The following is a 27,263-nucleotide window of genomic DNA, read 5'->3' on the forward strand; positions in this document are numbered from 1 at the left end:
GTCTAGTTTTGGGAAACTTTATTAACAGTATATATATCATCTCAGGACACTTGAATAATATATTTACAGTACAAATGTTAATTGTAGTCGGGCATTTTTTTTTAACTTGTTAGCAAAGGATTTGATTGTCAGAAGCAGAGGTAAGGACACGCTATTTTTTTAGACAACAGTAACTTTACAGACTAACCCTCCAACTAAGGCACAGCACTATCTAGTAACCAAACGCTAATGGATAAAGTGGACAGCGGTAGCAGCCTACATCCAGCAGGCAGTGCTCATGAGTGCCTGACGGGCAGGTTAAAATCCAAAACCCATCAATGTTTATGGAGAAAGTTAGACATTCTTAAGCTCTCAGGTCCTTAGTTTAGTTGGCGAGAGGGTACGGGCACCAACAAACAACAAGGCAGTAACTGGACATTCCCAAAGAATTCAACATTTTAACTGCAGGAAGAAATATTGAAGGCTCAAACCTACGGTCACTTTCAGAGTTGCTACTCGGCCCTTATCGTGGCTTCATTGGCCTAACACTGATTTATAATATACACAAACAAACACACACACTTAAATATATGCAGAACTGTGTATTCTTATAGAGACAGTCTTTTGTACTTTAAATAATAAATTGCTGATATACATTTTGCCATCTTTCCAATGAAGCAGCTAGCATGTGGTACGAAAAAGACAACAGAAGACTGAGTGAAATTCCTGCAGAAGTTAAGAATGTTACGCATTGTTTTTTTTTTCCTTAAAGAAAAACACTGACAAACTACAACCATATTATTAGTAAACATAAGCTTCATATACAAATGTACAAAAATTCAACAAAAACATACTAAGCCCTGAATATCAAAAACAACTTAGAGTTGTTTTGGGAATTTAAACATGGCTGCTCTGCTCTCTTGTGGCCAAAAATCAGATTGCAATGCCGGGAAATGTCCAGAAGAAAACGCCTTTTTTGAATGCTTGGTTGACATCCTACTCGTGCACCCAATTCTTTTACTAGTGAAGACAAACTGTGTTCGGTTGCATGAGAGATCACAAGTGATCCTATTTGGAGTTGTTGAAGAAAACAAACGGGTAAGGCCATAGTAGACGGTGGAAAACAACAGTAGTCGGTCAATTAAATTTAAAGGAGCCACGTGCCGTAAATCCCCGAGATACGAGAAAATGACATCTAACCAACAAATAAGCCAAACTTAATAAATTACAACCGCACATCGCTGACAGAGACACAAAAAAAGCGCTTAAAAAAATCAGAACGTAGAAAACAAAGGGGGGAAAAAAGACCTAACGAGAGGAGAAGGAACATTTCCCTGAAGCTTTTGTCATCTTGAAGATGAGACACTTAGCACTTAGGGTGACATCTTTACAGTTCACCTTAGTCTCCCTCCTGGGAATTAATGGGGTGAGGGAGCCGTTAGGAAAATTGTGCTCAGAAGACTGCAACAGCAAAGACGCTTCTCAGTGCTGGGCAGACACAGCATCAAATCTCTGCAGGAGACATGAGGACAGAGTATTGTTAGGCCTGAATGGTAAATGAATTCCTAACATTGATTAGAGTTGTCTTTTTCCAGACGATCTAAAAAAGAATTAATTTGGGGCCATATTACGCAGCCCTAAAAAAGCAACTGAAGGAGGAAGACTGGTTTATTCTGCTAACCTGACAGTGCCTCTATGGCTTGACTAGAGGAATGCAAAGAGTTGACTGGGCTTCCTTTGGTCCCTTCTGACCCGTCACTGTTGATCAAATCCTCCGCCTCGATAAGCGCGTGAGTCTTGGCATTGACGTTACGATCCATGAGCTCCTCAAAGCTCCACTGGTTGGTCTTCCCGCCCAGAGATGACACCTCGTCCACATTAGCCGAGTCTTGTTCGTTTAGAAACTCCGAGCCTTCCACCAGGCGGCCCTTTGGAACAGGACTGGAGAGAGGAAGGTCCGAGTTGAAAGCCAATGTCTTTTAGGGACGTCAAAGGAATGGAATCATGGTTCTGTCGGTCTTACCTGACAGCCTGAGTCTCTTCTGGGGCGTTGTTGTTCTCCTTGTCGTCCGTTTCGTCTCTCCCGTTCAGGCAGCCAATAGGCTCTTCTCTTTTTCCCACTCCATTGTCACAGTTGTGTGTTTCCATGCCAATGTCCCCCATGTGTGCTTCACCTATCATGAAAAACAGCTAAGTGTTAACGCATTTAACCTTTTAGAATTGGAATAATACACTTCATTTTAATGTGTCTTTCAAGACACTGAAGGACACTTTACAACCAAATTTACAAGAGATATGTCAATTTGGGTCATGATGAAAAACTTAGGTACCTTTTGCCTCAAAGCTCATCGTGTCCATGCCGTCTTCGGCGTCATCCTGCTCCTTATCATCATCCCTCTGCATAAAGAGTGACAATACTGATTCATGAAAAGCACATTCTTACATAATGCTTGTTAAAAAAAAGGCAAAACGTTCTCACCTTAAATTCATTTCCATCTCCCTTTCTAGTCCTTTTCATTATTTCTTCAATTCTCTGTAACGTATATGCATCGTATTTCACTTCCATTGATCTTCTACGATTGATTGCGTTTTGACTAAGTACCTTCTTTCTCTCCATACGCTCTTGCTGGTTTTGCTGCATGACGCGGTCACGTTCCTGGCGGACCCTCTCGGCCTCCTCCAGGGCTTTGGCCTCGGCCTCCTCCCGCTCCCTCTGCAGCTCAGCTTGCCTCAGAACTTCCTCGGCCTCCAGTCGCTCTCGCTCCTCCTCGGCTCTTTGGGCATCCTCTTCCTCTTTCACTTTCCTCTCCTCCGCCAGTTTCTTCTCCTCCTCTTGTCGCAGCAGCCGAGCCTCCTCTGCGAGACGGTCCTCCTCCTCTTTCCTGAGCCTAGAACCGGGAACCAAAGAACTCTTTTTTCATCCTTGACTTTCAAATTGACCTTGGTCATGAGACAACACCAGCGATAATGGTGCTCTTGCGGAAATATTCAACTCACTTTTCCTCTTCCTCGCGCTGTATTCTGAGTAGTTCATCTTTCTCCTTCTGCTCCCGCATTTGTCTGCGGTGCTCCGCCAAGAGTTTGGCAGCCTCGGCCGCCGAGTTGGTTCCGGTCTTAGAATCTGAAAGATTTTTCAAATTTGATTGAGTTAAATGTAAAATTAGACAGGTTGGAATAACTGTTTTATTTTGCTGGAGGCTCGAGATCCTTATAACGATACACAGACAAAATATTTTCTGCTAAATATCAGTAACTACACACCATTAGTAGGAAAACTGTGCGACAAAAAAATTGATTCATTTTAAATTTAAGTCTCTTTTTCTAAACTGCTTTATCCTCATTAGGGGCACGGGGGGGCCTGGAGCCTATCCCAACTGACTCCGGGCCAGAGGCGGGGGACACCCTGAATCGGTGGCCAGCCGATCTCAGGGCACCATGTTTTTGGAATGTGGGAGGAAACTGGAGTACCCAGAGGAAACCCACGCAGGCCCCGGGAGAACATGCAAACTCCACACAGATGGACGTGACCTGGATTTGAACCCAGGACCCCAGAGCTGTGAGGCCAATACGCTAACTACTCGCCCATGGCGAGTATTTATGATGTTGCTCACACTGGTCCTCCGTGTGCTAAGGGAGGTTGTCTGTATGCCCAGACATATGAAAAAGAAGAGGGAGCAACAGGACAAGTTGCCTGCCACTTTTCATTCTTATCATTCAATCAATCCAATTAAAAATAAAACGTGTAACACCGTGATATAAAATTGCCTATAGTATATTGTTTTTCTCTACCTAATATTAAAAAAATGTTTAAATGAAATGTGACTTTAATTGACATTTGTGAAATCACTTATAAAGTATCAGTTTGACTATGTTGATGGAATTCTGACACACAAAAGATAAAATAAAAAAGTTGAATCTAATTTTGCTTGCCCAGAAAGTGTAACTGCTCGGAAAATCCAATTTTAGGGAACACTAGATCGATCAGTGGTTCTTAACCTGGGTTCGGTGAGTCGGGCTCATGGGTTCGGTGGACCCTCTGCCACGGAGTTCAAGACACATCGACTCATCATGTCTATTCACGATAACGTGCCCCAATTGACCATCAGTGGCTGCAGATGATCACGTGACATTGTTTGGTCAATCAGTGCTGCGACGAATTTATATATGTTCAATTTGAAAAAGAACATATTACATTTTACACTAAAGTCGGGTTCGGTGAATGTGCATATTAAACTGGTGGGGTTCGGTTGCTCCAACAAGGTTAAGAACCTCTGCACTTGGTCTATTGAAAGACAACATTTAACCAGACGGTGGCAGCATCACTGTGCATGATGTGGGACAGGAAGTGACAAAAGCTGAGATTTTGAAGGGGCTGCTCTACTGAGATTTACTGCCACATCACTGTACACCAGACACAAAATAAAGTACACACCAGAGGCAGTTAAAGACAGTGACAGTTTTGTGTTCACTTTAAAAACAATGAAATGAGGTTTTATGCTTCTATTTGTTGTGACGTCATGATTAAGAATTCTTGTACAGCCTTTTCCAACAATCAGAATAGTCCGTTACAACAATAAGATATTTTTTTAGTGTGTTTTCATACTCACCGTCTTTCTCCTTGGATTTGCTTGAGTCAGAGGACTGTGATGACCCAGCCTGGAGTGGTAACAACATGTCCTTAGAGCGGGAGTCCCTCTTTCGCAGTGTCGGGGGGCCTGGTGGGGTGAGAGCCGGTTTCTGGATGGGTGGGGGCTTCGCTGACGGTGTTTGAGTATTTTGGGAATGTTTCATTGCAGGTGAGGGCGGCCGCGCCTTTGAATTTGGCCTGTCACAACAAAACATGGTGGTCATTAACTTCATATAACTGACACACGTTCACTCAAATAGGAGTTGGCATCTTACTTTGATGCTCCTGGGGAAGGTGCCCTCTTAGGAGATGGTTTCGGGGCAGGGGATGGCGAGCGGTTGCGTACCATAGGGATGGATGGAGACGGTGGGCGTTGCCGCCCGGGCGAGGTCAATGGTCTTTCCTGCTTGTTCTGTTTTTTCCCCCCCAAGACAGCAGAGGTGGAACATTAATTCACAACAACTAGAGTTACACTGTCTTTCACACAGCAACCTATACTTGAACTTAAATTCATGTCATTCTATGCCGTTCAGAAAGGCGAGCTACATTTGTCACAAAAAGGGGTTCATCACCAGCAATGATGAGACATTTGCACTTGTAATAAAACATGTTAGCTCAAGTTACCAGCTCTGGAAAGGCTGCCTGCTTCATAATCGAGATAAATATTTGGTAGGTTGCTAAAGAAAAGCTTGAACATAATACACAGAGATTCATTTGGAAGAAAGTCCTAAATGTATCTGCACACCAATCATTCAACAATGAAGCAGACACAAAGAGAAGGGAAGTGGAAAGGCCTAAGGCTCAGGGTGTAGTATGCTTTGCATGAACCGATCTGGCCGTAATCAGGCCACCAGTTTGTCTCATGCCATGTCAACGCGTCCTTTCACAGCCTCACAGAATGACTGAAAGGTTACAGCAGCGAGAGATGTCGCGTCCAAGTGGCGCTATATAACATTGTGCTGAATAGGGTTAGGGAACGACATTTCCTTGTCATTTGCGTCCAAAGTACTTTGACTGGCAAATGTATCTATTGGTAGTCCGTTTGTACACGTTACCATGATATAAGGAGCGGCCTTGTGCTTAACATCTCCCAAAAAAAAAACCTTCATTTTTCATCCCAAAGCCTTTGTATAACACAAGTAATATATATATATATAAATATATATATATATATATATATATATATATATATATATATATATATATATATATATATATATATAAAGGTTACAGTTGTACCTCTAATTATAAATGCCCCTAATATCTCAAGTTGCAAAACGCTTTGATGTGTAATTTATTGTTCCAAGTTATGAATCATCAAAGGAGGTATAGCATATAAATATAAGATGGGAATGTTGCAACACTGACCATAGACTTCACTCTGCATCCAGCATGCAAGGCAGACTCACTTGTTACACCTATCAATAACACCCAAGCTAGATAGCCTCATGCAATACTCTTTACAATCAGTGTCGCAGCCCTTGCACCCTGGAATGCACCACGCGGAGCATCACGAGGCCAAATGGCACCATGTGAATTTTTTAACTGAGGTGCTTTCAATTGTGCCTGGATCGGTGTTGTGGCATCATTTTAATGGCTTAATAGTTTTCTATGTTTGCTCTTTTTTTCCCCATACATTCGCAAACATTTCATACAGAATCGGATACTTTTTTTATAATTTCCAAAAAATGTTGGGGATAGTGTTAAAGATTGTGGAGCAAATTATGGTAGTAATTAAATGTAAAATATACCTCTAGTTACAAAAAAAAAAAAAAAAAAAAAAAAAAAATTGAAGATACGAAAAAACCTCCGGAAGGAATTAATTTCGTAAGTAGAGGTACCACTGTATCAGCGTGTCGGCCTCACTGTTCTGGGGTCATGGGTTTGATCCAAGGTCCAGCCTCACTGGAGTTTGCATGTTCTCCTCGGACTTGCGTGGGTATTCTACGGGTACTCCGGTTTCCTCCCACATCACAAAAACATGCACCGCTGGTTGAACACTAAATTGTTCCTAGGTATGAGTGAGAGTGTGAATGGTTGTCGTGTCCTTGTGCCCCGAGATTGGCTGGCCACCGATTCAGGGTGGTCCTCATAGTTATCTGGGATATCTGGGATAGGCACCAGCACCCCCGTGACCCTTGTGAGGATAAGGGGTTCAGAAAATGAATAAATGAAAGGTACTACTGTATTTACTATTAGTGCTGAGAGAAGGGTGTACAGTTAGACTTCTCATTGTTTTATTTGAAAACGAAAGCATGGAACATGACCACTGTGACGTTAACAAAACAAAACCATTTTGCCAAACCCTCCCTCTCTCACGCCAGTCAGACACACAATGCCGTTAGGGACAGCCCAGAAAACAACCACCCAACACATCAACATTACAACATGAAGAATCTACACGAAACCCAATTTGTTACAGTGGCATTCTTATTTCTAGGTTACGTGAACTGGAAGTTGTTTGACTTTTGACATTTGGTGAAAAAAATGCTGCTTCAGGTCTACACTCTAAATTAAATCAATGGATTGAAAGGATGGTCTTACCAACGATGGATCGAGGGCTCCGTCAGCTGACACGGAAGTGGTCATGCCGTTCTTCTGCCGGTCGATGCTGCGGCTGCGCAAGGGCCCGCGCGGTGGGTGGAGAGGGGCGGCGGAGGCTGAGCGAGGACACAGGTGACACTCTGGTAAAGGACACAGTCATCGGCAGGGCCAAGCACAACAAGCGAGCCGGATTGGGCAGCGAAGCAACAAAGAGCAAAAGTTGGAAAGAAATAAACAAGAAAGGGAGTAGAAAGGGGGGGAAAAAATTAGAAACAAAGAGGTGCGGATGACAGTAAAAAAAATGGAAGGTTAGGAAATTGATTTTAACGGGACCAATTAAAAAAAAAAATCTGTTAAATGTAGCATTGAAGCAAGCAACAGTTGAAATTGTTTTTCACAAGTAATTGAGGGAAAACCAAACACACATGTTTGGGTGTGAGTTTATGGACAACAACTAAAACAGAAACACTGACAAACATTTCCAATATTAGGATATTATTTTCAGTGTTAAGAAAAATGTTGTAGTTTGTGATTGTCGCAAAAAATTGAAATTATTAGTACGTGCCACTAAAGCACAAGGAAATATGTATGTATGTAGTGGGGACTCTACATATGGACTAAATTTGTTGTGTGACCACGGTCATAACTCATTGAAAAGGCATTTAGATTAAGAATATTTTAGAAAATTGGCACTTTTAATAAGGTAAATTTTGTCATCCACCATAGATTTGTTGTTTCTTGTGACGATCAAAGTAAATGTCTTTCTATGTTGTGTGACCTCTCGCACTGCAATAGCACTAATCTGCCCCAATTAAACCTAAGTGGAATAAAAGCCTACTTAATGCCAATGCTAACACCTGTATAAATTCCTCTATCTTTTTCAAATGGAAGTGAGAACAATTGGCAAAGCCAACACCCTACAAATTTTAGACATCGATACTGAGCAGTCAAATGACGACGGCAGCTTTCATTCAAGTGTTGGTTTCCACAGGACATCTTATTGTCAGATAACTATCGACTCTCTGTGCCAGGCTGAGGGATTAGTAATGATAATCCGACGACCTCGAGGACTCTCGCTGCCAAAGCTCAGTCACAAGTGTCTTCTCGTTGAATCCGCATTAAAGAGGCGCGGACTACATCTTGACCACTGCAGTCTGCTGCAGATGGGTTATGTTTCCACGGGGCCATACTTAGCAAACAATCCATAATTGGCTAATGGGTATGTAATGGCTGGTCAATAAACGTCACAACTAAAAACCTATACAGCTGTAATTTGTTGCAGATTCGATACGCTTTCTAAAACAAAACATGGACTGTACTTACTAAGCAGAACCTTTGCATCTACTTTAACCACATACATTTAAATACTGTCTTGTATTATTTAAGTGGTGAACCACAGGCACCACCACTGACTAGTATTCATTTTCAACACTGCTTATCCCAGTTGACTTGAGTCAAAAAGGAGGACTACACCCTAGACTGAAGTGTGGTCTAGACTGGCTTGGATAGAAAAAGACAAGCATTCGCACTCGCATTCACAACACCGCCGACTGGGAATGAATCCCATGCCACCTGCACCATCGGACGGCTCTATGAGTATATTGTTAGAGGAAAAGAGCCACCTAGACTGGCAGGTCTCAGAACTTGGTGCCTGAACACCTGTAGAAGCATAAAGCTTTCATTCTGACAACATGTAAGAAGCTTAGAGAAAATCTGCAAGTTGAGGAGGCGGAACCATGTGTGATTTCGCACATGGGTCTACTTTTGTCCTAATATTTAGGGTTCGAGTCTATTGGAAACAGTTGGCTGACACCAGCATGATTTGTTCCCATTTCCATAATCAGGAAAACCTGATTGCACTGAACATCGGTAAGAATAAAAGGATTGCAAACAGGGATGCTAAGGTCTGATCAAGAGAAATTTAAGACCTTTTTAAAACAAACTTGAGCAGAAGTAAATTCTAATTCAAATGAAAACCTTACATACACTTAACCAGTTAACCAGACACTCAAATAATCAGTCACTAGAGAACATCCCATTTTTTGTATACAATCAATTATAATTTAAAATTTGGGGATTTGGAATCTCTTGGACGAAATGTAATACTTTTTCTTTTTAAAAAGCAATTTGCAATTTACATATTAGTAAATTTCAGATTTAAGACTTTTTAAGCTCGGCAGAAACTGTTTCAAAAAAATGGATGATAAGGGTGCCTGTTTTTCGTCAGTTTCACGCGGAATTCTCAAGTCACCAAAATCAATACTGGAAACAAATTGGGCTTGTTACACCAACATCAAGACCCCCCCCCCCAAAAAAAAATCAGTCAATAGCTAATCATGCAAATGAGCCCAAAAGAATTAATTTTGCGATTATTGATCAAAATGGCAAGACACCACCAACCGTCTACATCAAAGTCTGTCCTCATGGCATCAAAAGAAAATGGCAGCAGTTACATTTCCCCTCCATTCTCTCAATTGTCTAAGACACTGAAGTTAATAAGCAGTAATAAGATGTCAAAATAAATCTTCATTACCCACATTAACATTGATCGCTTACAAATCCCGTGCCACTGCAATAGACGATCCAGTTTTAACAATTCAGATTGACTTAAAATGTATCCAACAAACAATTTTCCCTTTTGTGAATGGATTCAAAAGATGACCCACAAGGAGAAGCTGCTCGACTACCACACGTTTCGTTATATACATACAGACTTGTGTTCTTCACAGCTCTACTTAATATTAAAGACCTTTCCGGTACAGTGCAGTAGAAAGGAGGCATAAATGAGAAAAGCGTGAAGAACCTTCCTCTGTTAGGGGGCAGGGTTACCTGGAGCATCTGTTCCATCAGGGGAAAGGGCAGCAGCACTCTTGCTCCTAGCTATTGAAGCCTGGGTGGGAGTGAGCAGACGACTAAAGACCCCTCCGTCCGCTGTGCAAGTTGGTTGCTTGCGAGCTACGTAGCAAGCCCACCGAAAAATGAAACCCAAAACAAAAAGAGCACAAGGGACAAGGAAAGAGAGAGGGGATGGGGGGGCGAAAGAGCATTCATAAAGGGAGGTGGGGACAGCAGGGATGGGGAATGTGAGTTAGATAAGTCACCATGTGATTTAACCAACAGGAGAGAATCAAAAACATACAAAAAAAGTTTTGTCTCATTCTTCTCACAAAGCGCTTTCCTTTCATGGAGTCAATGAAATCATTTGATGAGAAGGCACTAAAGCAATGTAAGAGTACTAAGACAGAGCACTACATTTTCTACGGTGGATGAGTCAACAAAGTGGTCAAATCAATGGTTCCTTAAGGAAATGCGGTTATGCTCAAGGGAGAGAAAACATTGGACGATTAGTGAACACCAAATGAATATGATTAGTGTTAAGAAAGACAGAAAACACGACTACAGTCGTTAACCTTCCATGTCCACCAAGTCAACCTCAACTGTCCTCAAGAGTAACTTGAAGTAATCGCAAATTCAACCAGACAAGTACTGAGGCTGCTGATAGCACACTTGCCACAAAAGTAAAACTCAAACAAAGAATTGTAGGTGTTGAGTTGTGACTAAAAGATCCAATAAAGCCACTTTGTTTCTAAGTGGAATGCCTTTTGAGCTGAAAATATGTGCAGAAACAAAAGAATAATTTAACGTTAAATTGCTCGTTAAGTGTTTGGTTTTTGTTATCTGGGCTTTGTGTTAAAAAATATATTCTATGTAAAAACAGATCCTGTATTACATGGCCTATGCAGGATCTTAAAATGTGCTCGCTGCTCAAGTGGCAGAGTTGCACATCTCGGTGGAGCTTCTCACCGAGCGGCCTGACATAAGCTACTGACAGATGCTATTTAGAATTTAAGTGCTGGCGGCCTGCTACTACGCAGAAAGGAATTAAGAGGCTAAAAGAACAGTGATAAGGACTTGCGTGTGGCACTTAGCAGAGGGCAGAACACCCCCAAGGTCAAGACATCCTAATTTGGATCAAAGCCCAAAATGTATCTTAACTTGTCCATTTAACATATCATTCCCTGCCAGCCCATCTCAAGTAAAAACATTGATCCTCTTAAGAAACTACCCGATGTAAAATACAACAAGATATTTATCATTCAGCTTCAAATGTGTTCCCTCAATGCAAGCTGTCGATTCTAAAGGACAAACAAAAGCTTTGGTGGTTAATACACAGACTGCACAGTGGCACTCTTCAAGGGATTTGGTGCACTTGTGGGTGCAATGATGGGATGGCACTGATGCGCAAGCATTGCATCTTAAATCCAGCTAGGAAGACGTCATCTGTAGAGGAAGAACACAATCTACACTTTGTGACACTGCAAAAACAATACATGGTGTTAGTGTGGACATACAACAAGACCATTGCTGGAGTGGACAATTCCATAACGAAAACGACGACGAGGGGTGAGCGGTGGTTGCCAGAAGCAGAGAGCGAAAAAAAGGATCTGGTTAACAAAGCGAGCATTTTTAATGTTAAAGCAGCTTATCGAAATCAGGAGTAGCCCTAAAAAATGTTAGCGTTTGTGAGATTTTGGGGGGAAGGAAGTGAGTTTACATCAACCCAAAAATGACGTAGACCCAGTTAAAACGCGATGTACTTTTATGATGCTTAAAACCAATGAAGGTGTATCCCCACAAAAGCTCTTCCAGATTCAGATCGATCATGCTATTTACATAAGAGCATCATGCCTGTTACCCGAGCCCCCCAAAAAAGTAGACGATGGAAGACGGAGGCAGCCATGAGGCGAAAAAAGTGATCGACTGATTATTCCATGCTAGCCACCTTGATTGTCTGCTGTCCCCTTAACAGCCTTGGCAGGAGTCTGTGCTCTGCCAACACTTACTCGTGTGAGGGACCAACTCCTCTTCTTCACGGAAGCACCTACGGACGTGAGCGCAACGTCACGGCCAACGAGACACAAGAAGAGAGTCAACATCCCCACACAGACTTTTGCATGGGTCATGTGCAGATATGGTCTTTGTGTGAATAAGCGAGCGTCACGGCAGCTGATACCAAACTGGTGATCATCAAAAGTGAGACGTGAGGCGCACATAGGCGCCATTGTAAACGGTTCTGGGACATGGATGGTAAAAAAAACAGCTTAGCTTTTCAAAGCTGCAGGCAAAAAGTAATTTTCAAATACTTGCTAATTCCTTAAGTCTTTTTCACATTGATTTTTCTTGTAATTAGCACATTTGGCTAAGCAATGTCGTATTGTTATATGGTTGTTATCTTTGAAGGAGGGTTTTTAGCTACAGCTGGAGGGAAAAGAAGTCACCAAGGGATCAAATCTGTCGAAAATGGCTCAAGCCCAGTGGTGAGGTAATTGCATTGAACAGAGATGAGTGGGGAAAAGGCACCTTTCGGCTCCAACGGCAGCTTTTTGCCTTCCTCTTTAGCAGCACTGTCTTTCCGAGGCAAACGATTACAAGACATACTCCTGGATTTAAAACCTGGGACACAATGATGACAATACTCAAAGGTGACTTTGGCCCCTTGTTACAAATTGAATGGTACTCCAGTCAAATCATGCATTTGGACATGTGCAGTAATCGCGTTATATCTGGTCTGCCTCAAATATCTTAAGATGGAGTCAGATGTCATGCCAGCATGCTATCAGTTATCAGCAACTCAAAAATAAAATTTATATTTTAGACTTTTGTTCTTTAGCAGATTTGAAACAAACCTCTTTACTGATAATAAACCATTTTGAAGCTACTTTTAGGAAAAAAGGCCTTACAAACACCCCTAAGTGCATCTGCGTTAAGGGCATTCTTTCAAGAGTTTTAATCTGACTGTCTGTGAGAGCCTAAAGGTGTCTGTGATTCCTGATTGGATGAGTGAGTCAGGAAGTATGACTTCACAGTTGGGACAATGTAGTTGGATGTTTTGTTTCTTTTCACGATCAAGTTGTTATTGGTCAAACAGCTACAAGACATCACAAAACAAGTACAAGGAAGAGAAGAGGCTAGACAAGGAAGGGTTAGGGAGAAGAGGAACACAAAACTTACTTTTGTCAGGGGATTTGACGAGGGTGGCGGAGGAGGATAGGCGTTTACTGATGCTAGCCTCTGATGCTGGCTTGAGGTTGGTGGTGGATGTAGAGCGTTTGTCTACTAGTAGGTAGGAGGAAGGACACACAATGGAAGGATTCAACGACAGGTAGCTAAATGTGGGAGGCTCTAAAGGGAGGTTTTACAACTAGTTTCACATAAATTCTAAATACATAATGGCTAAAAAGATGTAGTATGACAGCGGTGGCTCCTAAAATATCTGCCTTCATCAAGATCATATTTAGATTGATTGACTATTGTCCGAGTGGTATTCAAAAAATGCATATGAAGTGCTTCACATATTTAGGTATTCACCTTTTTATTTTTTTAATCAGTAAAAAGGCAGTATTTTTGCTACCGGTCATGTTGTCATTCTGGTCAGATTTTCTACATTACAATCAAATCTTCAAATGCACACGTGACAATTCATGCTAAAAATATATGTATATATTTTTAAACAACAACCACTACATTGTGCTTTAACATCATGCGGTGAAGTTAGTGCAGTAGACTGAGTAGCCAGCATAAGGCTTGATCAGAACCCAAAGTGACATTATTAGTTCAGTCTCACCACTGGGCTTCCATGCAAAGTAGCCCCAATGACCCCACCCTGCTCAAAAGGGGGAATGAGTTCAAGACCTAAGACAACATTCACTGCCCGCAGAAAGCAGACTGAAAGAGGCGCCGTGTACTCATCCATTTGTGTTAGGCTGCAGAAGGTGTGAAAAGTTCAGGGTCTAGTAAAAACCCGAGTAAACTAGGAAGCACCAATTTGTGCCCATGCTGCGGATTTAAACCAGCAGGCAAATTGCAAAGAAAACCTTCTCGAGTCCTTGGTGGCTTCTCTGGTGAGGCAGGAGCAATTACTATAGCTACTGACGATGAGGAGCAGGAATCAGAGTCTCCTGTGGTGAAAGAAACCTCTCAGCAGGGATTGATAACACGCATGATGCCTGGTGATCTCATTTCCTGGCACGGTGGAATGGTAAACATTGCTTGGCAGCTATCAAGTCTTTCTTTGTTCGCAGAGTTTTGAGTTAAAATCCAACTTTAACAGATATTTTTGTAATGCCAAGGATTTGTGGGCTTGAGTTAAAAAAAAATCAGGCACTATTGTTTAAAGTCCCACTATCACCTCACGGGGTACTTTAATAAATTCAGTAGACTGGACTTCCCCTTTTTTAATCACAAATTTTAAACCACAAATTGGCAAAACACTGCTTTAATCCTATTTCACTGTTGGCCATGAATCTTAAATCAGTACCAGGAAGAAATGTAAAGGAAGGAGAGTTTTAGCATCCGTTTAGTTTTGTTGCTCTGACCAAAACTACACCAGAAAAAAAGTTCTGGTTCTAATATGTCTAGAAGATAAGTTTTTCAGCCGGTATGCTCGCTTGTAGATTCTAAAATGCAAGATATTTAGCATTCAGTATGTGCCCAAGATCCAATATTAATGGAACCCACGATGCTTCCTTGTAGAGCGCTCTCTATTTCTCACTCATTTGCACCGTGTTATGGTAATTTTAACCTTTAATGGTAAAATCTCGGAACAATCATGTTCTTCGAGAGTTCCTTCGTCCTCTGACCCACGATAAAGACAACCAGTCTCAACTACTGTTTTCCATTGAGTTATGCGCCCTAGGCCAGGGGTGTCAAACCGGTCCTCAAAGGGCCGCAGTGGGTGCAGGTTTTCATTCCAACTCAACAAGAGGATACCTTTCGCAAGTGTAATCAGTTAATTAAAGTCAGGTGCTACTTATTTTAGAAGACACCTGATTGGTTAAAATGTCGGAACTGGATCGGTTGGAACAAAGACCAGGACCCACTGCGACCCTCAGCGGAATCGGTTTGAGACATGTGCCCTAGGCTATCTTATCTTTGATTACGTCATTGGTTACTTTATTGAAGAATTTTAATGCAATATTTACTGCACGAGTGTCTATCATTTTTTTTAATCTTCTTTGATCAGATTCTATCATCTAATTAGTGTGTAAAACCTTGTGATTGTGGGGCTTTACGAAAGAGTGGTCATTGATGGAAGCGTTTAATAGCACAAACCAAAAAAACAGCCCTTACCCGCTCGGCTGTCGGAGTCTGTTGACAATCCACCCCAGGACCATCTCTTCTGTCTTTGGTCGGCACGCTGGCTTCGCTCTAACGTCCGTCTCATCACTGCTTCATAATGCTCCTGGGTGTCAGAAAATAAAATATGAAAAATTTCGTCGTTACGGGAAAAATTGTTTATATGGGTATCATTCCTTCTGCAAAGGCCTTTTATGGTGTGGCTACCTTTTCCTCTTCTTGTTTCTGCTTCCTCTTCTCCTCCACAGCCAGGCGCTTCTGTTCCTCCTTCTTTCGCTGCTCCACAGCTTTCTTCTGACGTTCCTCCAACTGACGCTCTACTTGCACCTTTGCCTTGCGCTCACGCTCCATTATCTGAGACTCACGTAAAGCTGAGGGCATACAAAAAGACAGCATTTTCACTTTTCAGTCCGGTTGCCATTTGTCTCATCGCAAAAAAACTGGAGGTGAACTACAACACTGCAAAATGAAAAACTGGATTACAGTTGTGTAAAAATATGCAAAAAGTCACCAAGTAGACCTGGGCGATTAAACAATAAAGATAATTATCGTCAAATAACTTTTGTCAAAAATAAAACTTTCGATAAAATTGGAGATTTAAATTGCAATTACACCACAAAGAACGGGGGCAACTCTATGTTACGTAGATGAAGAGGATGGTAAGGAACAAACAGCATTTTAGCAAGCAATAGAGCGGCTATAACAGAGCCAGAATGAGAGATTATGAGATGCAGGACAACACTGAGCCGACCCACTAAAAGATCCAAGTTAAGTCTCCCTGTCATTTTTTCTTAATGCCTCTTAAATACCTGTGCACAAACAGCAGCCTTATTGAAAAGTTCCTTAATGCATTTTAATCAACTCTCCTCATTTCAGGACCGTTTGTAATTCTTTTTTACTTGACCAAGGAGTTTCCCCATTTTATGCAAATGTTATGAAAATCTATAACTTGGGTTAAATTTATTCAACTTTTTAAAAATGGCCACGTGAGGCATGTTTATATAATTTCTTTTTGATTATTTTATCTACTTCATATTGCATAGCAACTTTTGGTTTGAAGGCAATTTTTTAAAAATAAACGCGCCTGTCAAAATTTCATCAGGTTTTATTATTCATTACTCTTCATAGTGTAATGAGAGTTGCCTTATCTTTATTGCACAACAGAAAAGAAATACTTTTTAAAATCATTTTATATTCTCTTTTAAAGTAAGGATAACTGTTACTTTCATAATTGAATAGAGGAAAGTTATTGATTTATTCATTCACAGAAGTTTGAAGTTTCAAATTTAAAAGAAAAAGATGTGATAGTCATCACGATAATTATCGAAAGACTGATGCTTTTTTTATTGTGATAACAATTTGTTATCATATCGCTGAGGACTAGTTTCAAGTATACTCTGGTATGGAAATCAGCGTAAACTGTGTGTCAGGGGGTACAGGGCCTGACATTCATGGGAAAAGCAGCTGCATGCGATAATTACGTCATCAAGACCACAACATGATTCTCTGTGGAACAAGAAACCACACTTCTGGATTTGGTGGCCCGATTGGGAAAATTAGTTTCAGTTAGCCAATCCTCAAAAAGCATGGCTTGACATCCGAGAGCAACTTCTATGATTGAAGGTTTGCTCGAGCAGAACACAAGCTTGCATTTTCCACAACCTTGCGAAACAGTGGTGCGTTTAAGTAATACCGAACAAGATGTTTTTTCTTACCTTGTTGCCTGTCTGCCTCCTCTCTTCTCTCCTTTGCAACGCGCAATCGATCGTCTACTCGGAGCACGCCCCCGTCAAGAACTGAAAGCACACAAAAAAGTCACACTCCCGTGGGTTCCAGCTTACACTGATACATCAAAGTAACAGTTGTGCAGCAAGTTGTGAGTACCGGTGTTTATCATTAAAGCTTGTCAAGTAATAAGGTGATGACTCAGGCACTCTGTTCACTAAGCCAGGCAGAGTGGGGGGCTACAATTGGATTGCGTCGCACCAAACGGTTCAGATTAAGCAAGGAAGTAAAGCTATGCTGAGGTGCGCGATAGGGTGCTTTACCTGGCCGACAGCTCTGAGTTTTGGCTCCTGCGTTCGTAGCTGTAGGACACACGACCTGGACGCGCCGCTCCTCGGCTTCAGCCTGCGCAGCTGCAGCTGAACAAGCGAAAGAGGACACTTGGGTTAGCGCTCAATTGTAATGTTGCACATTCGATCTCAACCTTTGGAGAGCTTCAGGATTGCCCATTTTGTAACCATGTTAAGATGTAGAGTTTTTATCTTGGCAAGAAAAGCAGGCAATGTTGCTTTGGCCTTCTAAGGGATTTACTGAGTGATCATCACACTAAATGTAACTTGTAGCGTTAGTGTAGCTTTTGTTAGCATTACCTCTAGTATGGCGGGCGTCAGAACACTTTTACATCTTGCCGTGACATCAGGGAGGCTTTAAATAATGTACTGTGCCTCCCGAGTGTGTAAAATCATGAAAATAAGTGATGTGTTCGGTGGTTTGGACATATCAGTCGACCGAGTTAAACCTCTCATCTACATCCCATCACTCATCACTGTAAATAAGAAGCTGTACTCAACGGATTTTAACCGGTGGAAAAAAATATTACGTACATCTCGTTTGATAAAACTATTAAAATTATAAGGATTTTGAAGGGGGAGAGAAAGAGAGACGGACAGAGAGAGGGGGGCTTTCACTATCGATGGGCTGTTTGCTTTTGTATTCCCTTCAAAATATTCTGAAAATAACGCACACAAATGTCCTCACAATAGGATAATGCACGACCACTTGCCAGCGAGAAGTAATATATACTCCTCGTATTAGCGATCGCTCCGCCATTTGCACTGAGTGACGGGGAAAAAAAGCAACACTCCGCCCAGTGCTCGTAGATATCTGTTATACACGAAAGAGATGCAGCAAAAAAGACAGTGCGCTACAATCATAAACAGCCTCTCACGTCTTGGCCACCTGGTTTTCTCGTATCTCGAAATTCGTTTTGTATCTAGAGATAATTATTTGCTCGAAATTTTACTCGTATCTCGAAATGCTCGTATAACGGGGTGCTCGTATGTCGAGGTACCACTGTAATCGAAAAACATGAGTAGTGTATGCGTGACTAAGCTGGCTTGCCAATACGTATGAAGCATGAAGTTCGCCTCGAAAGCCGCGGTGGAATACATTAACATCTTTGCCTTGGGTATTGCACAAGAAGCTTTAAATTTAGTGTAACGTAAGATTAAAACATTTTTAAGTGTGTATAGTAATCTAAGTTCATTTAAGTTAAATTTAAAGTGTTACGTTACGAGCGCATCCGTCAAGTCTCTCTCTCTCCCTCTCCCTGTCTCACTCTCTCCATCCCTCCCGCTCTCTCTCTCTCTCATCCACTCACTCTGTGGTAAGTATGTACGGAGTAATGTCCCATTTTAGTATTGAAGATCATAACCACTAGATAGGTATTTGTTCCTTTGTGAATAGGTGGTGCATTAGAACAAATATAAATATGTTTTTCCCTTGTAATATTGTGTTTTTTGGTGTTTTTTCAGAGGGTGGGAACTGATTAATTTGTGTTTAGATATTTTCTAGGGGAAAATTTGAGATACAAGTAAATTGACATACGAGCTCGGTCCCAGAAGGCATTAAGATCGCATCTCAAGGTATTACTGTACGCTGATGTGCCCCTGGGTATGAGTGTAAATGGTTGTCCGTCTCTTCATGCTCTGCGATTGGCTGGCCATCAATTCAGGCCTTGTCCCTGAAGCCAGTTGGGATTGGCGCCAGCACCCTTGTCAGGTAAGCGGTTCAGAAAAAGAATGAATGAATGAATATTTAATGTTTATAATATATTATCATCTAATTAGAATTAGTATTGCAAAACAAATCAGCTACTAGTCTTTTAACTCATCGGTTGCCGTTGGCGGTGCTAGACGTCCATTCCATTTGAGCTGGCAGAGTTGGTAAATAGCACAAACTGCTCCAATTTGTATCAATATTAAAACATTATTTTTATTTCTTCCAGGCACTGGATACACAAAAAGAATCAGGCAGGGAAGCATTTTTTTCCAAACCAATGCCAGAAAAAGTATATTGATATATTTTAAATAATCTTACCAGTGTTTCAATCTGGGTGTACCCCACCTGCTGCCTGTAGTTGGCCGGGATAGGCTCCAGCTCCCCCCGCGACCCTTGTGTGGAAGATGAATTAATGAATAAATCTAATGCAACTACTTGCACCAAAATAGTTTGGCTGCCGTTTGGACTTCATTGTGTATTTTTAATAGCTTTTTATCCACCATGTTTTACTTGATTGTGTATACATTAAGTTCAGTAAATGTTTTGAATTCTCTTGGTGTGTTTTATTTCTAATAAACATTTAAATAACGTGTTAAATTTGCCTTTCATAATCAAAATGATTTGGAGGGGGAGAGTATATCGACTTGGAAAATTAGCGGCATGTGACTGTTCATTCCATTATTTTTTTTACTTTAATAAAAATATTAATAATCTAAATAAGTGTTGAAAAACGGTTTTGTGAAATAATTAACCCCAAAAAATAATCAGTACATTAGTCAAAAAATAATCGTTAGACTAATCATATAGATCAGGGGTAGGGAACCTATGGCTCGGGAGCCACATATGGCTCTTTTGATGGGTGCATATGGCTCTCCACAAACCAGTGGGGTAAACTATGGTAACTGCCGGTGAGAAAGCGCAGGAATAGGAGCGTTACGTTGGTATTATGGCATTGACACTACCCCCAGCGCCTTATAATCATTTTTTTTCAATTACACTCTTTTGCATGGATTTTCTCATTGATACTCCTTGATTAGCAACAACGTAACAATGTTGTCAAAATAATAGACTTTTGTACTTTAAAAGTGGTGAAGTGACTAAAAACGGCACACATTTTCATGTATGTTGACTTTTAAATTCGGAGCATGGCTCTCAAGGATTAACATTTAAAAAATATGAATTGTTTATGGCTCTTTCCATCAAAAAGGTTCCCGACCCTTGATATAGATAGTCGAGATTAGCCTGGAGAAAAAATATAGGGCCAGCCCTATTTACAACAACACTTCACTAATCCTTAGCAACAGCATATAAGGGAGGCCGGACAACCAACAAATTTGCCACAGGACCAATTTATTGGACAATTCTACTACGCAGTAACGACTTGAATGTTTTAATAGAATGTCTCTAGCTGTCAAAGCTCCTGAAACCTGATCCTCCCATTCATGTGAAAAATGCAGCCGTAACAAAGATTCAGAGGTTGAAAAAAGTGTCATTTGAAATCATTTTAAAAAGGGAGCCCAGCAGACGCAGTAGGAAGGAAACAAGCTGCATTTCTTAGCGCTGCGTTCTCAGCACAACTCAACTGCTGACGAGGATGCAAATTAGATCTGTCATGTGATATGAAAACAAGGCTGTTCCCAACTTCATTCATTTATCTTCCTACTGTAGCCATACAATGTGGTCTTAGGTTTTATTCACTTTCAGTGTACATGAGCTCTGGTCGACTTAGAGAGTAGAATAGAACTGTGAAAATCTTATTGTGCAACAAAAGTACTGAATTGCTCTTGTCTGCAATGTGAAACTAAGTTCACTGTAGAGATCAGTGAAACATGAGCTGAGAACTCACACGTATTGTAATTAGAGTATATAACCTTTCCCTAAGCAGTCAACATTATCCTTCTGGAAAAGCAGCCAGTCACTGTGTCCTCTATTTTCAGGGGAAAACATCAATATCGACTCATTTGATATTCTTTTTTATTATATGAGGGATGAGAATCAATAAATAGATGAAGAACAACATGTAACGGGGCAACTGTTGCTACGTGAGGCAGTGTGGATGAAAAAGAGCACACAAACTCTAATCTGATGACTCACGGTTGCATTGATTGAGCAAGCTTCTTGGATTGAATTAATTTGTGATTATCAAGAACACTCTCATATTAAAAATAGTATAAAGAAAAACTATAGTAGTTAATTACAATTAATGAATTGCACCTCAAAAAATGTTTTGAAAATTAAAGCAATACAGCAGCAATAAAGGAGTCCAATCACAGAATCTGCAAGTTCAAACATTTTCTGATACACTGCTTAAATTGAGGCACACATTAGCTTGTCTGCCAGCTTTTGAAATAGAGATGTCTAATAAAATAAGCATATTTCATAAAAATAAGAAACATTGATGAAAAACTATGGGATTGTCCAAATGAATGTGTATATTTACAAAATTCACCCATGAAACTATGGTTTACATCATTTTTGCCAAGTTTACTTGGAGCTTTAAGCCTCTCATATAACCATTTATTTTAAAGTTCTTCTACTGGAAGAAAATATGAACTTTGTTTTTTTTTCCCCAAATGTAGACGGTTTCAATTTTTGGCCAAGTGATTGTTACCTCTGCCAAACATTGAAACCTGTGGAAGTATCAAGTACTCGATTTAATATGTCGGTTTGTCTTTATTTTTGTGATCAAGAAAACTCAGGTATAAGGTATCAGGTATGAGCATTATCAAACTTGCAGAATGTTTGCAATATGAAATGGCGACAAATTTTGTGATAGATTGACAACAGATTATCCTACTCAATCAAATTTGCAGGCCATATATAAGAAGAAAAAGGTCAATGGGGTCAAAGATATGGCGAGGCTTTGAATTTGGATTTTCACATTTTCATGAAGTTAAAAAAAAGAATATATATATATGTATGTATGTATATATATATATATATATATATATATATATATATGTATATATATATATATATATATATATATATATATATATATATATATATATATATTCAAATTTTTATGAACTAAAAAAAATGTTTTTAAAATGATTAATAGCAGAAAAAAAATGTGAAGAAGTGAATTTGCGATAAGTGAAGTCGCGATAATCGAGGGAAGACTGTAGTTATTTTACACCAAGTTGCCAACAGATGGTTTATTGCTCAGCCTGAACAGCTTGGGTTGCGAAAATAAATCAACAAATACAAGTTACCATAGAGCGAAATGATCATTCATGTGCAAATTGAGGTGCTCTGATTAGACCGTGGAGGAGGGTCTCAAAAGAGGCAGGTGTCTTCACTGAAATTAAGAGGCAATCTTACTTGGACATCCATTGACAGTGATAGACTTTCAACCCATTTTGACTGGGAGGACTGGAAGTTATTATCTGCTGCCTGTCCAGACCAAATATTGTGACCAAAAAGGAGAGATCACATTTTGTGGCATGTACACAATTTAGCAATGTTGCTGCCTGCTGGCAATCCCACACGAACACTTTTAAACACACTGCCAGATCTACAGGATTACCCCAGACCTTGTCATGCAAAGGTAAGCCTGGGCTATTTGCAGTCCATCCTGGCATGGTGATAGAACCCTAGGGAGTCTTCCAGATGGATTTTAGTCATTCTCTCACTCACTGAGTAAAGTCAAGAGAACAAATAAGAGAGAAACCAAAGCCACTGCAATGGTTGAATCCATTTCAGAAATACTTGTCATGCCGCTAATAATTTGGCAAGAATGGCTGACCTTGCGGCGGCGCTAAGTCATCATTTCAACCGGGTAGTTTGCTCCTTGCTGGCATTTTTGTGGAAACCTACAAGCACATGAGCGAGATTCCTGACATCCCAATGTGACCTCGAAGGTCTGATGCCACAAATGAGTACCGTACATAAGAAAACTATTCACATTATTATTTTAAGCATCAATTCCCTTTGTCTTCTCACTCATTGTTTGCGTTATTTTCATAAAACCACAAATCGGAGCGGATGAAGATTCCAGAGTGGGAGGAGTGGATGGAAAAGGGGGGAACAGGAAGAATATCAGCACTAAATGTGGCCACTTGTTGCCAGGAGTAACACCCAACACGCCCAAGCCGAATACGCATTAACCCAGTGTTTCCCAACCACTGGTGTGCCGCGGGAAATTGCAATAAGTCATACAATGTAATATTCAGAGTGAAAAATTAATATGAATATAACAAGATTAAAATTGAACTATTACAAGGTTAAAATGAAAATATGATGAACATTAAATTATAGATTATACTATTACAAGATTCAGATTGTAAAACAGTCATTTTGTTGCTTATTTTTCTCTAACATGAACCGGAAGTTGTTTGGTTTCTAGGGCATCAACTTTTGATGACGTAACGTCTGTGAGCACCAATTTTTTTGCGTAATATTAGGAGATTTGAGTAAAATTTCGAGAAAAGTCATAAAATTTTGCCAACATTACAATACTTAATTTTGCATCACTTGAACTGGAAGTTCTTCAGGGGCCGCAGACAACTTGTGGTGACATTTGATCAGTGTGAAAAATAATTTTGGAGGTTTATGTGATTTCCGTTGACAAAACTTTGATGAGAATGACTATTGTTGATATACGGGACAGTTTTAAATCAAAAGATTTTCAGATGGTGGTGTCCCTTGATTTTTTTTCAATGCAAAAGCTGTGCCGCGGTTCAAAAAAAGGTTGGGAAACACTGCATTAACCCACTCTCTATCCAAACACTCACATACACACAAACTGCAGTCACACACACACACACAAACTGCAGTCATAACAAAATGTGCATTCATGCCCCTGCACATAGCGGAAGTGGCAAACTGATAATCAGATGCTGTAAGCAGTCTTTTTTCTCCCCCCCTTAAGTCCTTATCAGTGTATCGGCTCCCGATCCGCTGTTTCTGCATCTGTGACAATGATGATGCATTATCTAAAATTCAGGTCAGACATTGTTATGGTAACCATTGACTGATAAAGGAGGGGGTTTATACCGTATGTCAACATACATAACTAACCATGCTAACAAAGGATACGACGAGAAACGACTGTTAGAAATAGTAATTAAGTTGTTTCCTGTTTACGAGAAAATAAAGCTAAAAAAATCCCATTTGACAGCCAACTATAACTTCTTGATGGGATGAGCTAAAGCGGCTACGTCGTCGAGCTCTGCACTAGCAAGTCGCAACCCAATTATTTCGTGACTTCTTGCTATGGACAACTTATCGGGACATATTTGACAAAACTCACGAAAAATAATGTCACCGAATAAACGTCAGCCTTGACCGGCTGGGACGATAACGTTACAACTTCAATTTAGCATTAGCAAGGAGTGCTATCCAGGCAAAAAAAATCGTTGTCTTCCTCGTGGGGACGTAACAGCAAATTGTAATATTTATGACGTTTAAAAGTGTAATCGGTGACAAATATGCGCATTTTATGGTCCATTGTCAAGAAGTGGAGAGCTACCGTTACTAGCCCGGTGTTGGTGGAAATGGTGGCGGGGGGAGGGCTGATCTGACCGCGTTGCAAATCACCGCCAAAAAGCAAAACTCTCTCAAACTAAACAACGCCAGACAATATTTTCCTTACCTATTTGAGCCCGCAAGCCTTTAAGAGTTACTGCGCCATCCGCCATTCCTGTAAGTTCTTTCCCCGGGTGTGTTTTGTCCTTTTTCTAGAGCGGGGGCGAGTAACACATTGCGACCGGCCGGCAGGCAGTCAAGCTGGGATCGGACGGATCGGACACCCGGCGAAGACGTGGACGTCAAAGAGGGCCGACTAAATAGAGAGGTATCACTACGTCCGATTTCCGGAGAGACACACGGTGTAAAAGCCCATAAAAAAACAACAGGTTCTTAAAGACCAGGACAAAAACAAATATAAATAACATTCATATAAAAAAATCTAAGGTTCTAAAAAAATAGCAATTTCCAACTATGATAATGGAGAGCATGATTAAACACACGAATATGTACATCTTACAGGCGTGGCCATTTTGTGATGTCATTTATACCCATGAACATACACAGTAATAAGCTCGAGCGCAGGTGCGTACGATAATGGGTATTAATGATATATTGAGAAAGAGGGGATAATTTGGGGTACTCATATTTGATTGATTTGGGCAGCCCGGCGAGGGAGTGTTAGCGCGTCTGCCTCACAGTTCTGGGGTCCTGGGTTCTAATCCAGGTTGGTCCACCTGTGTGGAGTTTGCATTCTATCCCCGGGTCTCCCTGGGTTTTCTCTGGGTACTCCGGTTTCCTCCCACATTCCAAAGACTTGCATGGTAGGCTGGTTGGACATTCTAAATTGCCCCTAGGTATGAGAGGGTTCGATCCCAGGTCGGTGGAGTTTGCATGTTCTTCCTAGGCTTGTGTGGATTTTCTCCCGGCAACTCCGGTTTCCCCGTACTTCCCAAAAACATGCAGGATAGGCTGGTTGAACACTGTAAATTATCCCTAGGTATGAGTGTGGACGTAATAGTTGTCTGTCTCCTCGTGCCCTGCGATTGGCTGGCCACCATTCAGGGTGCCCCCTGCCTTGTGCCTGAAGTCAGCTGGAATAGCCTCCAGCACCCCCAGTGACCCCAGTGAGTATAAATCAGTTCAGAAAATGAATGAATGAATCATATTTGATTGGCTTTAGTAACGATGTTGATAAAATGTGTGCCCCATGTTATCTCACCGCTCCTTGGACATACCGGATATTTCATTCATTCATTTTCCATGCTGCTTATCCTCGCAAGAGTCGTGGGGAGTTGGAGCCTATCCCAGTTACTATGGGCAGCCAATCGCAGAGCACAGTGACACGAACAACCATTGACACTCATAATTACAGTTAATTTAAAGTGTTCACTCAACTTTCAATGTTTTGGAGATTCCCGATGGAGTGAACCATTGAATTTAGAACTGTCGGCTATTGGATTTTCTTTTGCTTTGTTTGTCTCTACTATTATACATACCTAAAATGAATTTTGTGTGTTTTTTTAATTAATAAAACAAGCTTTCCAGGGAGTTGCCCGGTGGATCAGTGGTTAGTGCGTTGGCCTCACAGTGGGGGACTTGTGTTCAAATCCAGGTTCTGACCTTTCTGTGTGGAGTTTGCATGTTCTCTCCGGGCCTGCGTGGGTTTTCTCCGGGTACTCTGGCTTCATCCCACATTCCAAAGACATGCATGGTAGGCTGATTGGACACTTGAAATTGCCCCTAGGTATGGGTGTGAGTGTGCATGGTTGTCCGTCTCCTTGTGCTCTGTGATTGGGTGGCCACCAATTCAGGGTGCCCCCCGCCTCTGGCCCGGAGTCAACTGGGATAGGCTCCAGCACCCCCCGCGACCCCAATGTGGATAAAGCGGTTCAGAAAATGAGATGAGATGAGACGATTTCCAAGTCCAATGTGGCTGTTCTTATCGTAATAGACGATCATGTGCTAGGCGGAACTGAGCAAGAAACTTTTACAAGATCTAAGTGCGTACTCTAGTGTAAATTTGAGGTAACAACATCCAAAATAATTGGTCACATCAAACTCCATAATGGTCCTAAAATGAGACTGTATAATTAATATCTCATCCCAACTCATTTTCTGAGCCGCTTTATCCTCACTAGGGTCCCAAGGGGGTGCTTGAGCCTATCCCAGCTGACTTTAGGCCAGAGGCTGGGGACACCCTGAATTGGTGGTCAGCCAATCGCAGGGCACAAGGAGACAAACAATCATTCACCTCATACCCAGGGGAAATTTAGAGTGTCCAATCAGCCTACCATGCATGTCTTTGGAATGTGTGAGGAAACCGGCATACCCAGAGAAAACCCACGCTGGCCAAGGGAAAACATGCAAACTCCACACAGGTGGACCGAACTGGATTTGAACCCAGGTCCCCCACTGTGAGACCGTTGCACTAACCAATCATCCACCAGGCCGCCCCAATGATTAATACATGAGTAAAATTAAGCCTGATTTGAAAACGTACACAAATAATGCTTTGTATGATATTGCACCATCAGAAGGTGAAAAGGGGGGTTAGATAAGTGTAGGCCCATTCACTATAATGTTAGAACACATTTTATTTGAAATTGGACACTTTATAGCTTTGATCGAAGAAGAATGAAAACAGAAAGTATTGTCATAGTCCAATTCAGTCATTCTTATGCTTATCTAAACAACACTTAACTCCTTCAGTACTATTGAC

At 41.1% G+C, this 27,263-nt stretch overlaps 1 protein-coding gene across 24 annotated transcripts; it reads right to left on the bottom strand.

The window, feature by feature from the left end:
- Position 1: 1 nt before the first annotated feature.
- map7d3 (MAP7 domain containing 3) lies at positions 2-24,838 on the bottom strand. Of its 24 annotated transcripts, XM_077608633.1 has the most exons (21): positions 24,669-24,828; positions 19,391-19,464; positions 17,335-17,430; positions 17,002-17,082; positions 15,494-15,657; positions 15,281-15,392; positions 14,026-14,109; positions 13,163-13,267; positions 12,512-12,604; positions 11,934-12,032; positions 9,980-10,105; positions 7,151-7,290; positions 4,882-5,018; positions 4,587-4,804; positions 2,977-3,100; positions 2,582-2,867; positions 2,459-2,512; positions 2,310-2,376; positions 2,003-2,153; positions 1,661-1,920; positions 2-1,491 (listed from the first exon to the last, which is right to left on the bottom strand). In XM_077608633.1, the coding sequence occupies exons 5-21, from the start codon at positions 15,635-15,637 to the stop codon at positions 1,484-1,486; spliced, it is 2,208 nt and encodes a 735-aa protein (XP_077464759.1). In that variant the 5' UTR covers positions 15,638-15,657; positions 17,002-17,082; positions 17,335-17,430; positions 19,391-19,464; positions 24,669-24,828; the 3' UTR covers positions 2-1,483. The 24 variants fall into 24 exon arrangements, with proteins under 24 accessions (XP_077464759.1, XP_077464747.1, XP_077464748.1 ...); XM_077608621.1 differs by lacking the exon at positions 19,391-19,464 and having other exon boundaries at positions 13,163-13,264; positions 24,669-24,838; XM_077608622.1 differs by lacking the exon at positions 19,391-19,464 and having other exon boundaries at positions 7,151-7,266; positions 24,669-24,838.
- Positions 24,839-27,263: the final 2,425 nt, after the last annotated feature.

This window comes from Stigmatopora argus, chromosome 9, assembly GCF_051989625.1.
Source record: "Stigmatopora argus isolate UIUO_Sarg chromosome 9, RoL_Sarg_1.0, whole genome shotgun sequence".
Taxonomy (NCBI): domain Eukaryota; kingdom Metazoa; phylum Chordata; class Actinopteri; order Syngnathiformes; family Syngnathidae; genus Stigmatopora; species Stigmatopora argus.

Excerpts from the sequence above, each read along its gene's own strand:
- map7d3 (XM_077608620.1), bottom strand. The coding sequence starts at position 24,714 with ATGGCGGATGGCGCAGTAACTCTTAAAGGCTTGCGGGCTCAAATAG. Across the intron at positions 17,083-17,334 it reads AACTCAGAGCTGTCGGCCAG|TTCTTGACGGGGGCGTGCTC; the intron begins GTAAAGCACCCT and ends GTGTGCTTTCAG. Across the intron at positions 2,377-2,458 it reads GAGATGGAAATGAATTTAAG|AGGGATGATGATAAGGAGCA; the intron begins GTGAGAACGTTT and ends CTCTTTATGCAG.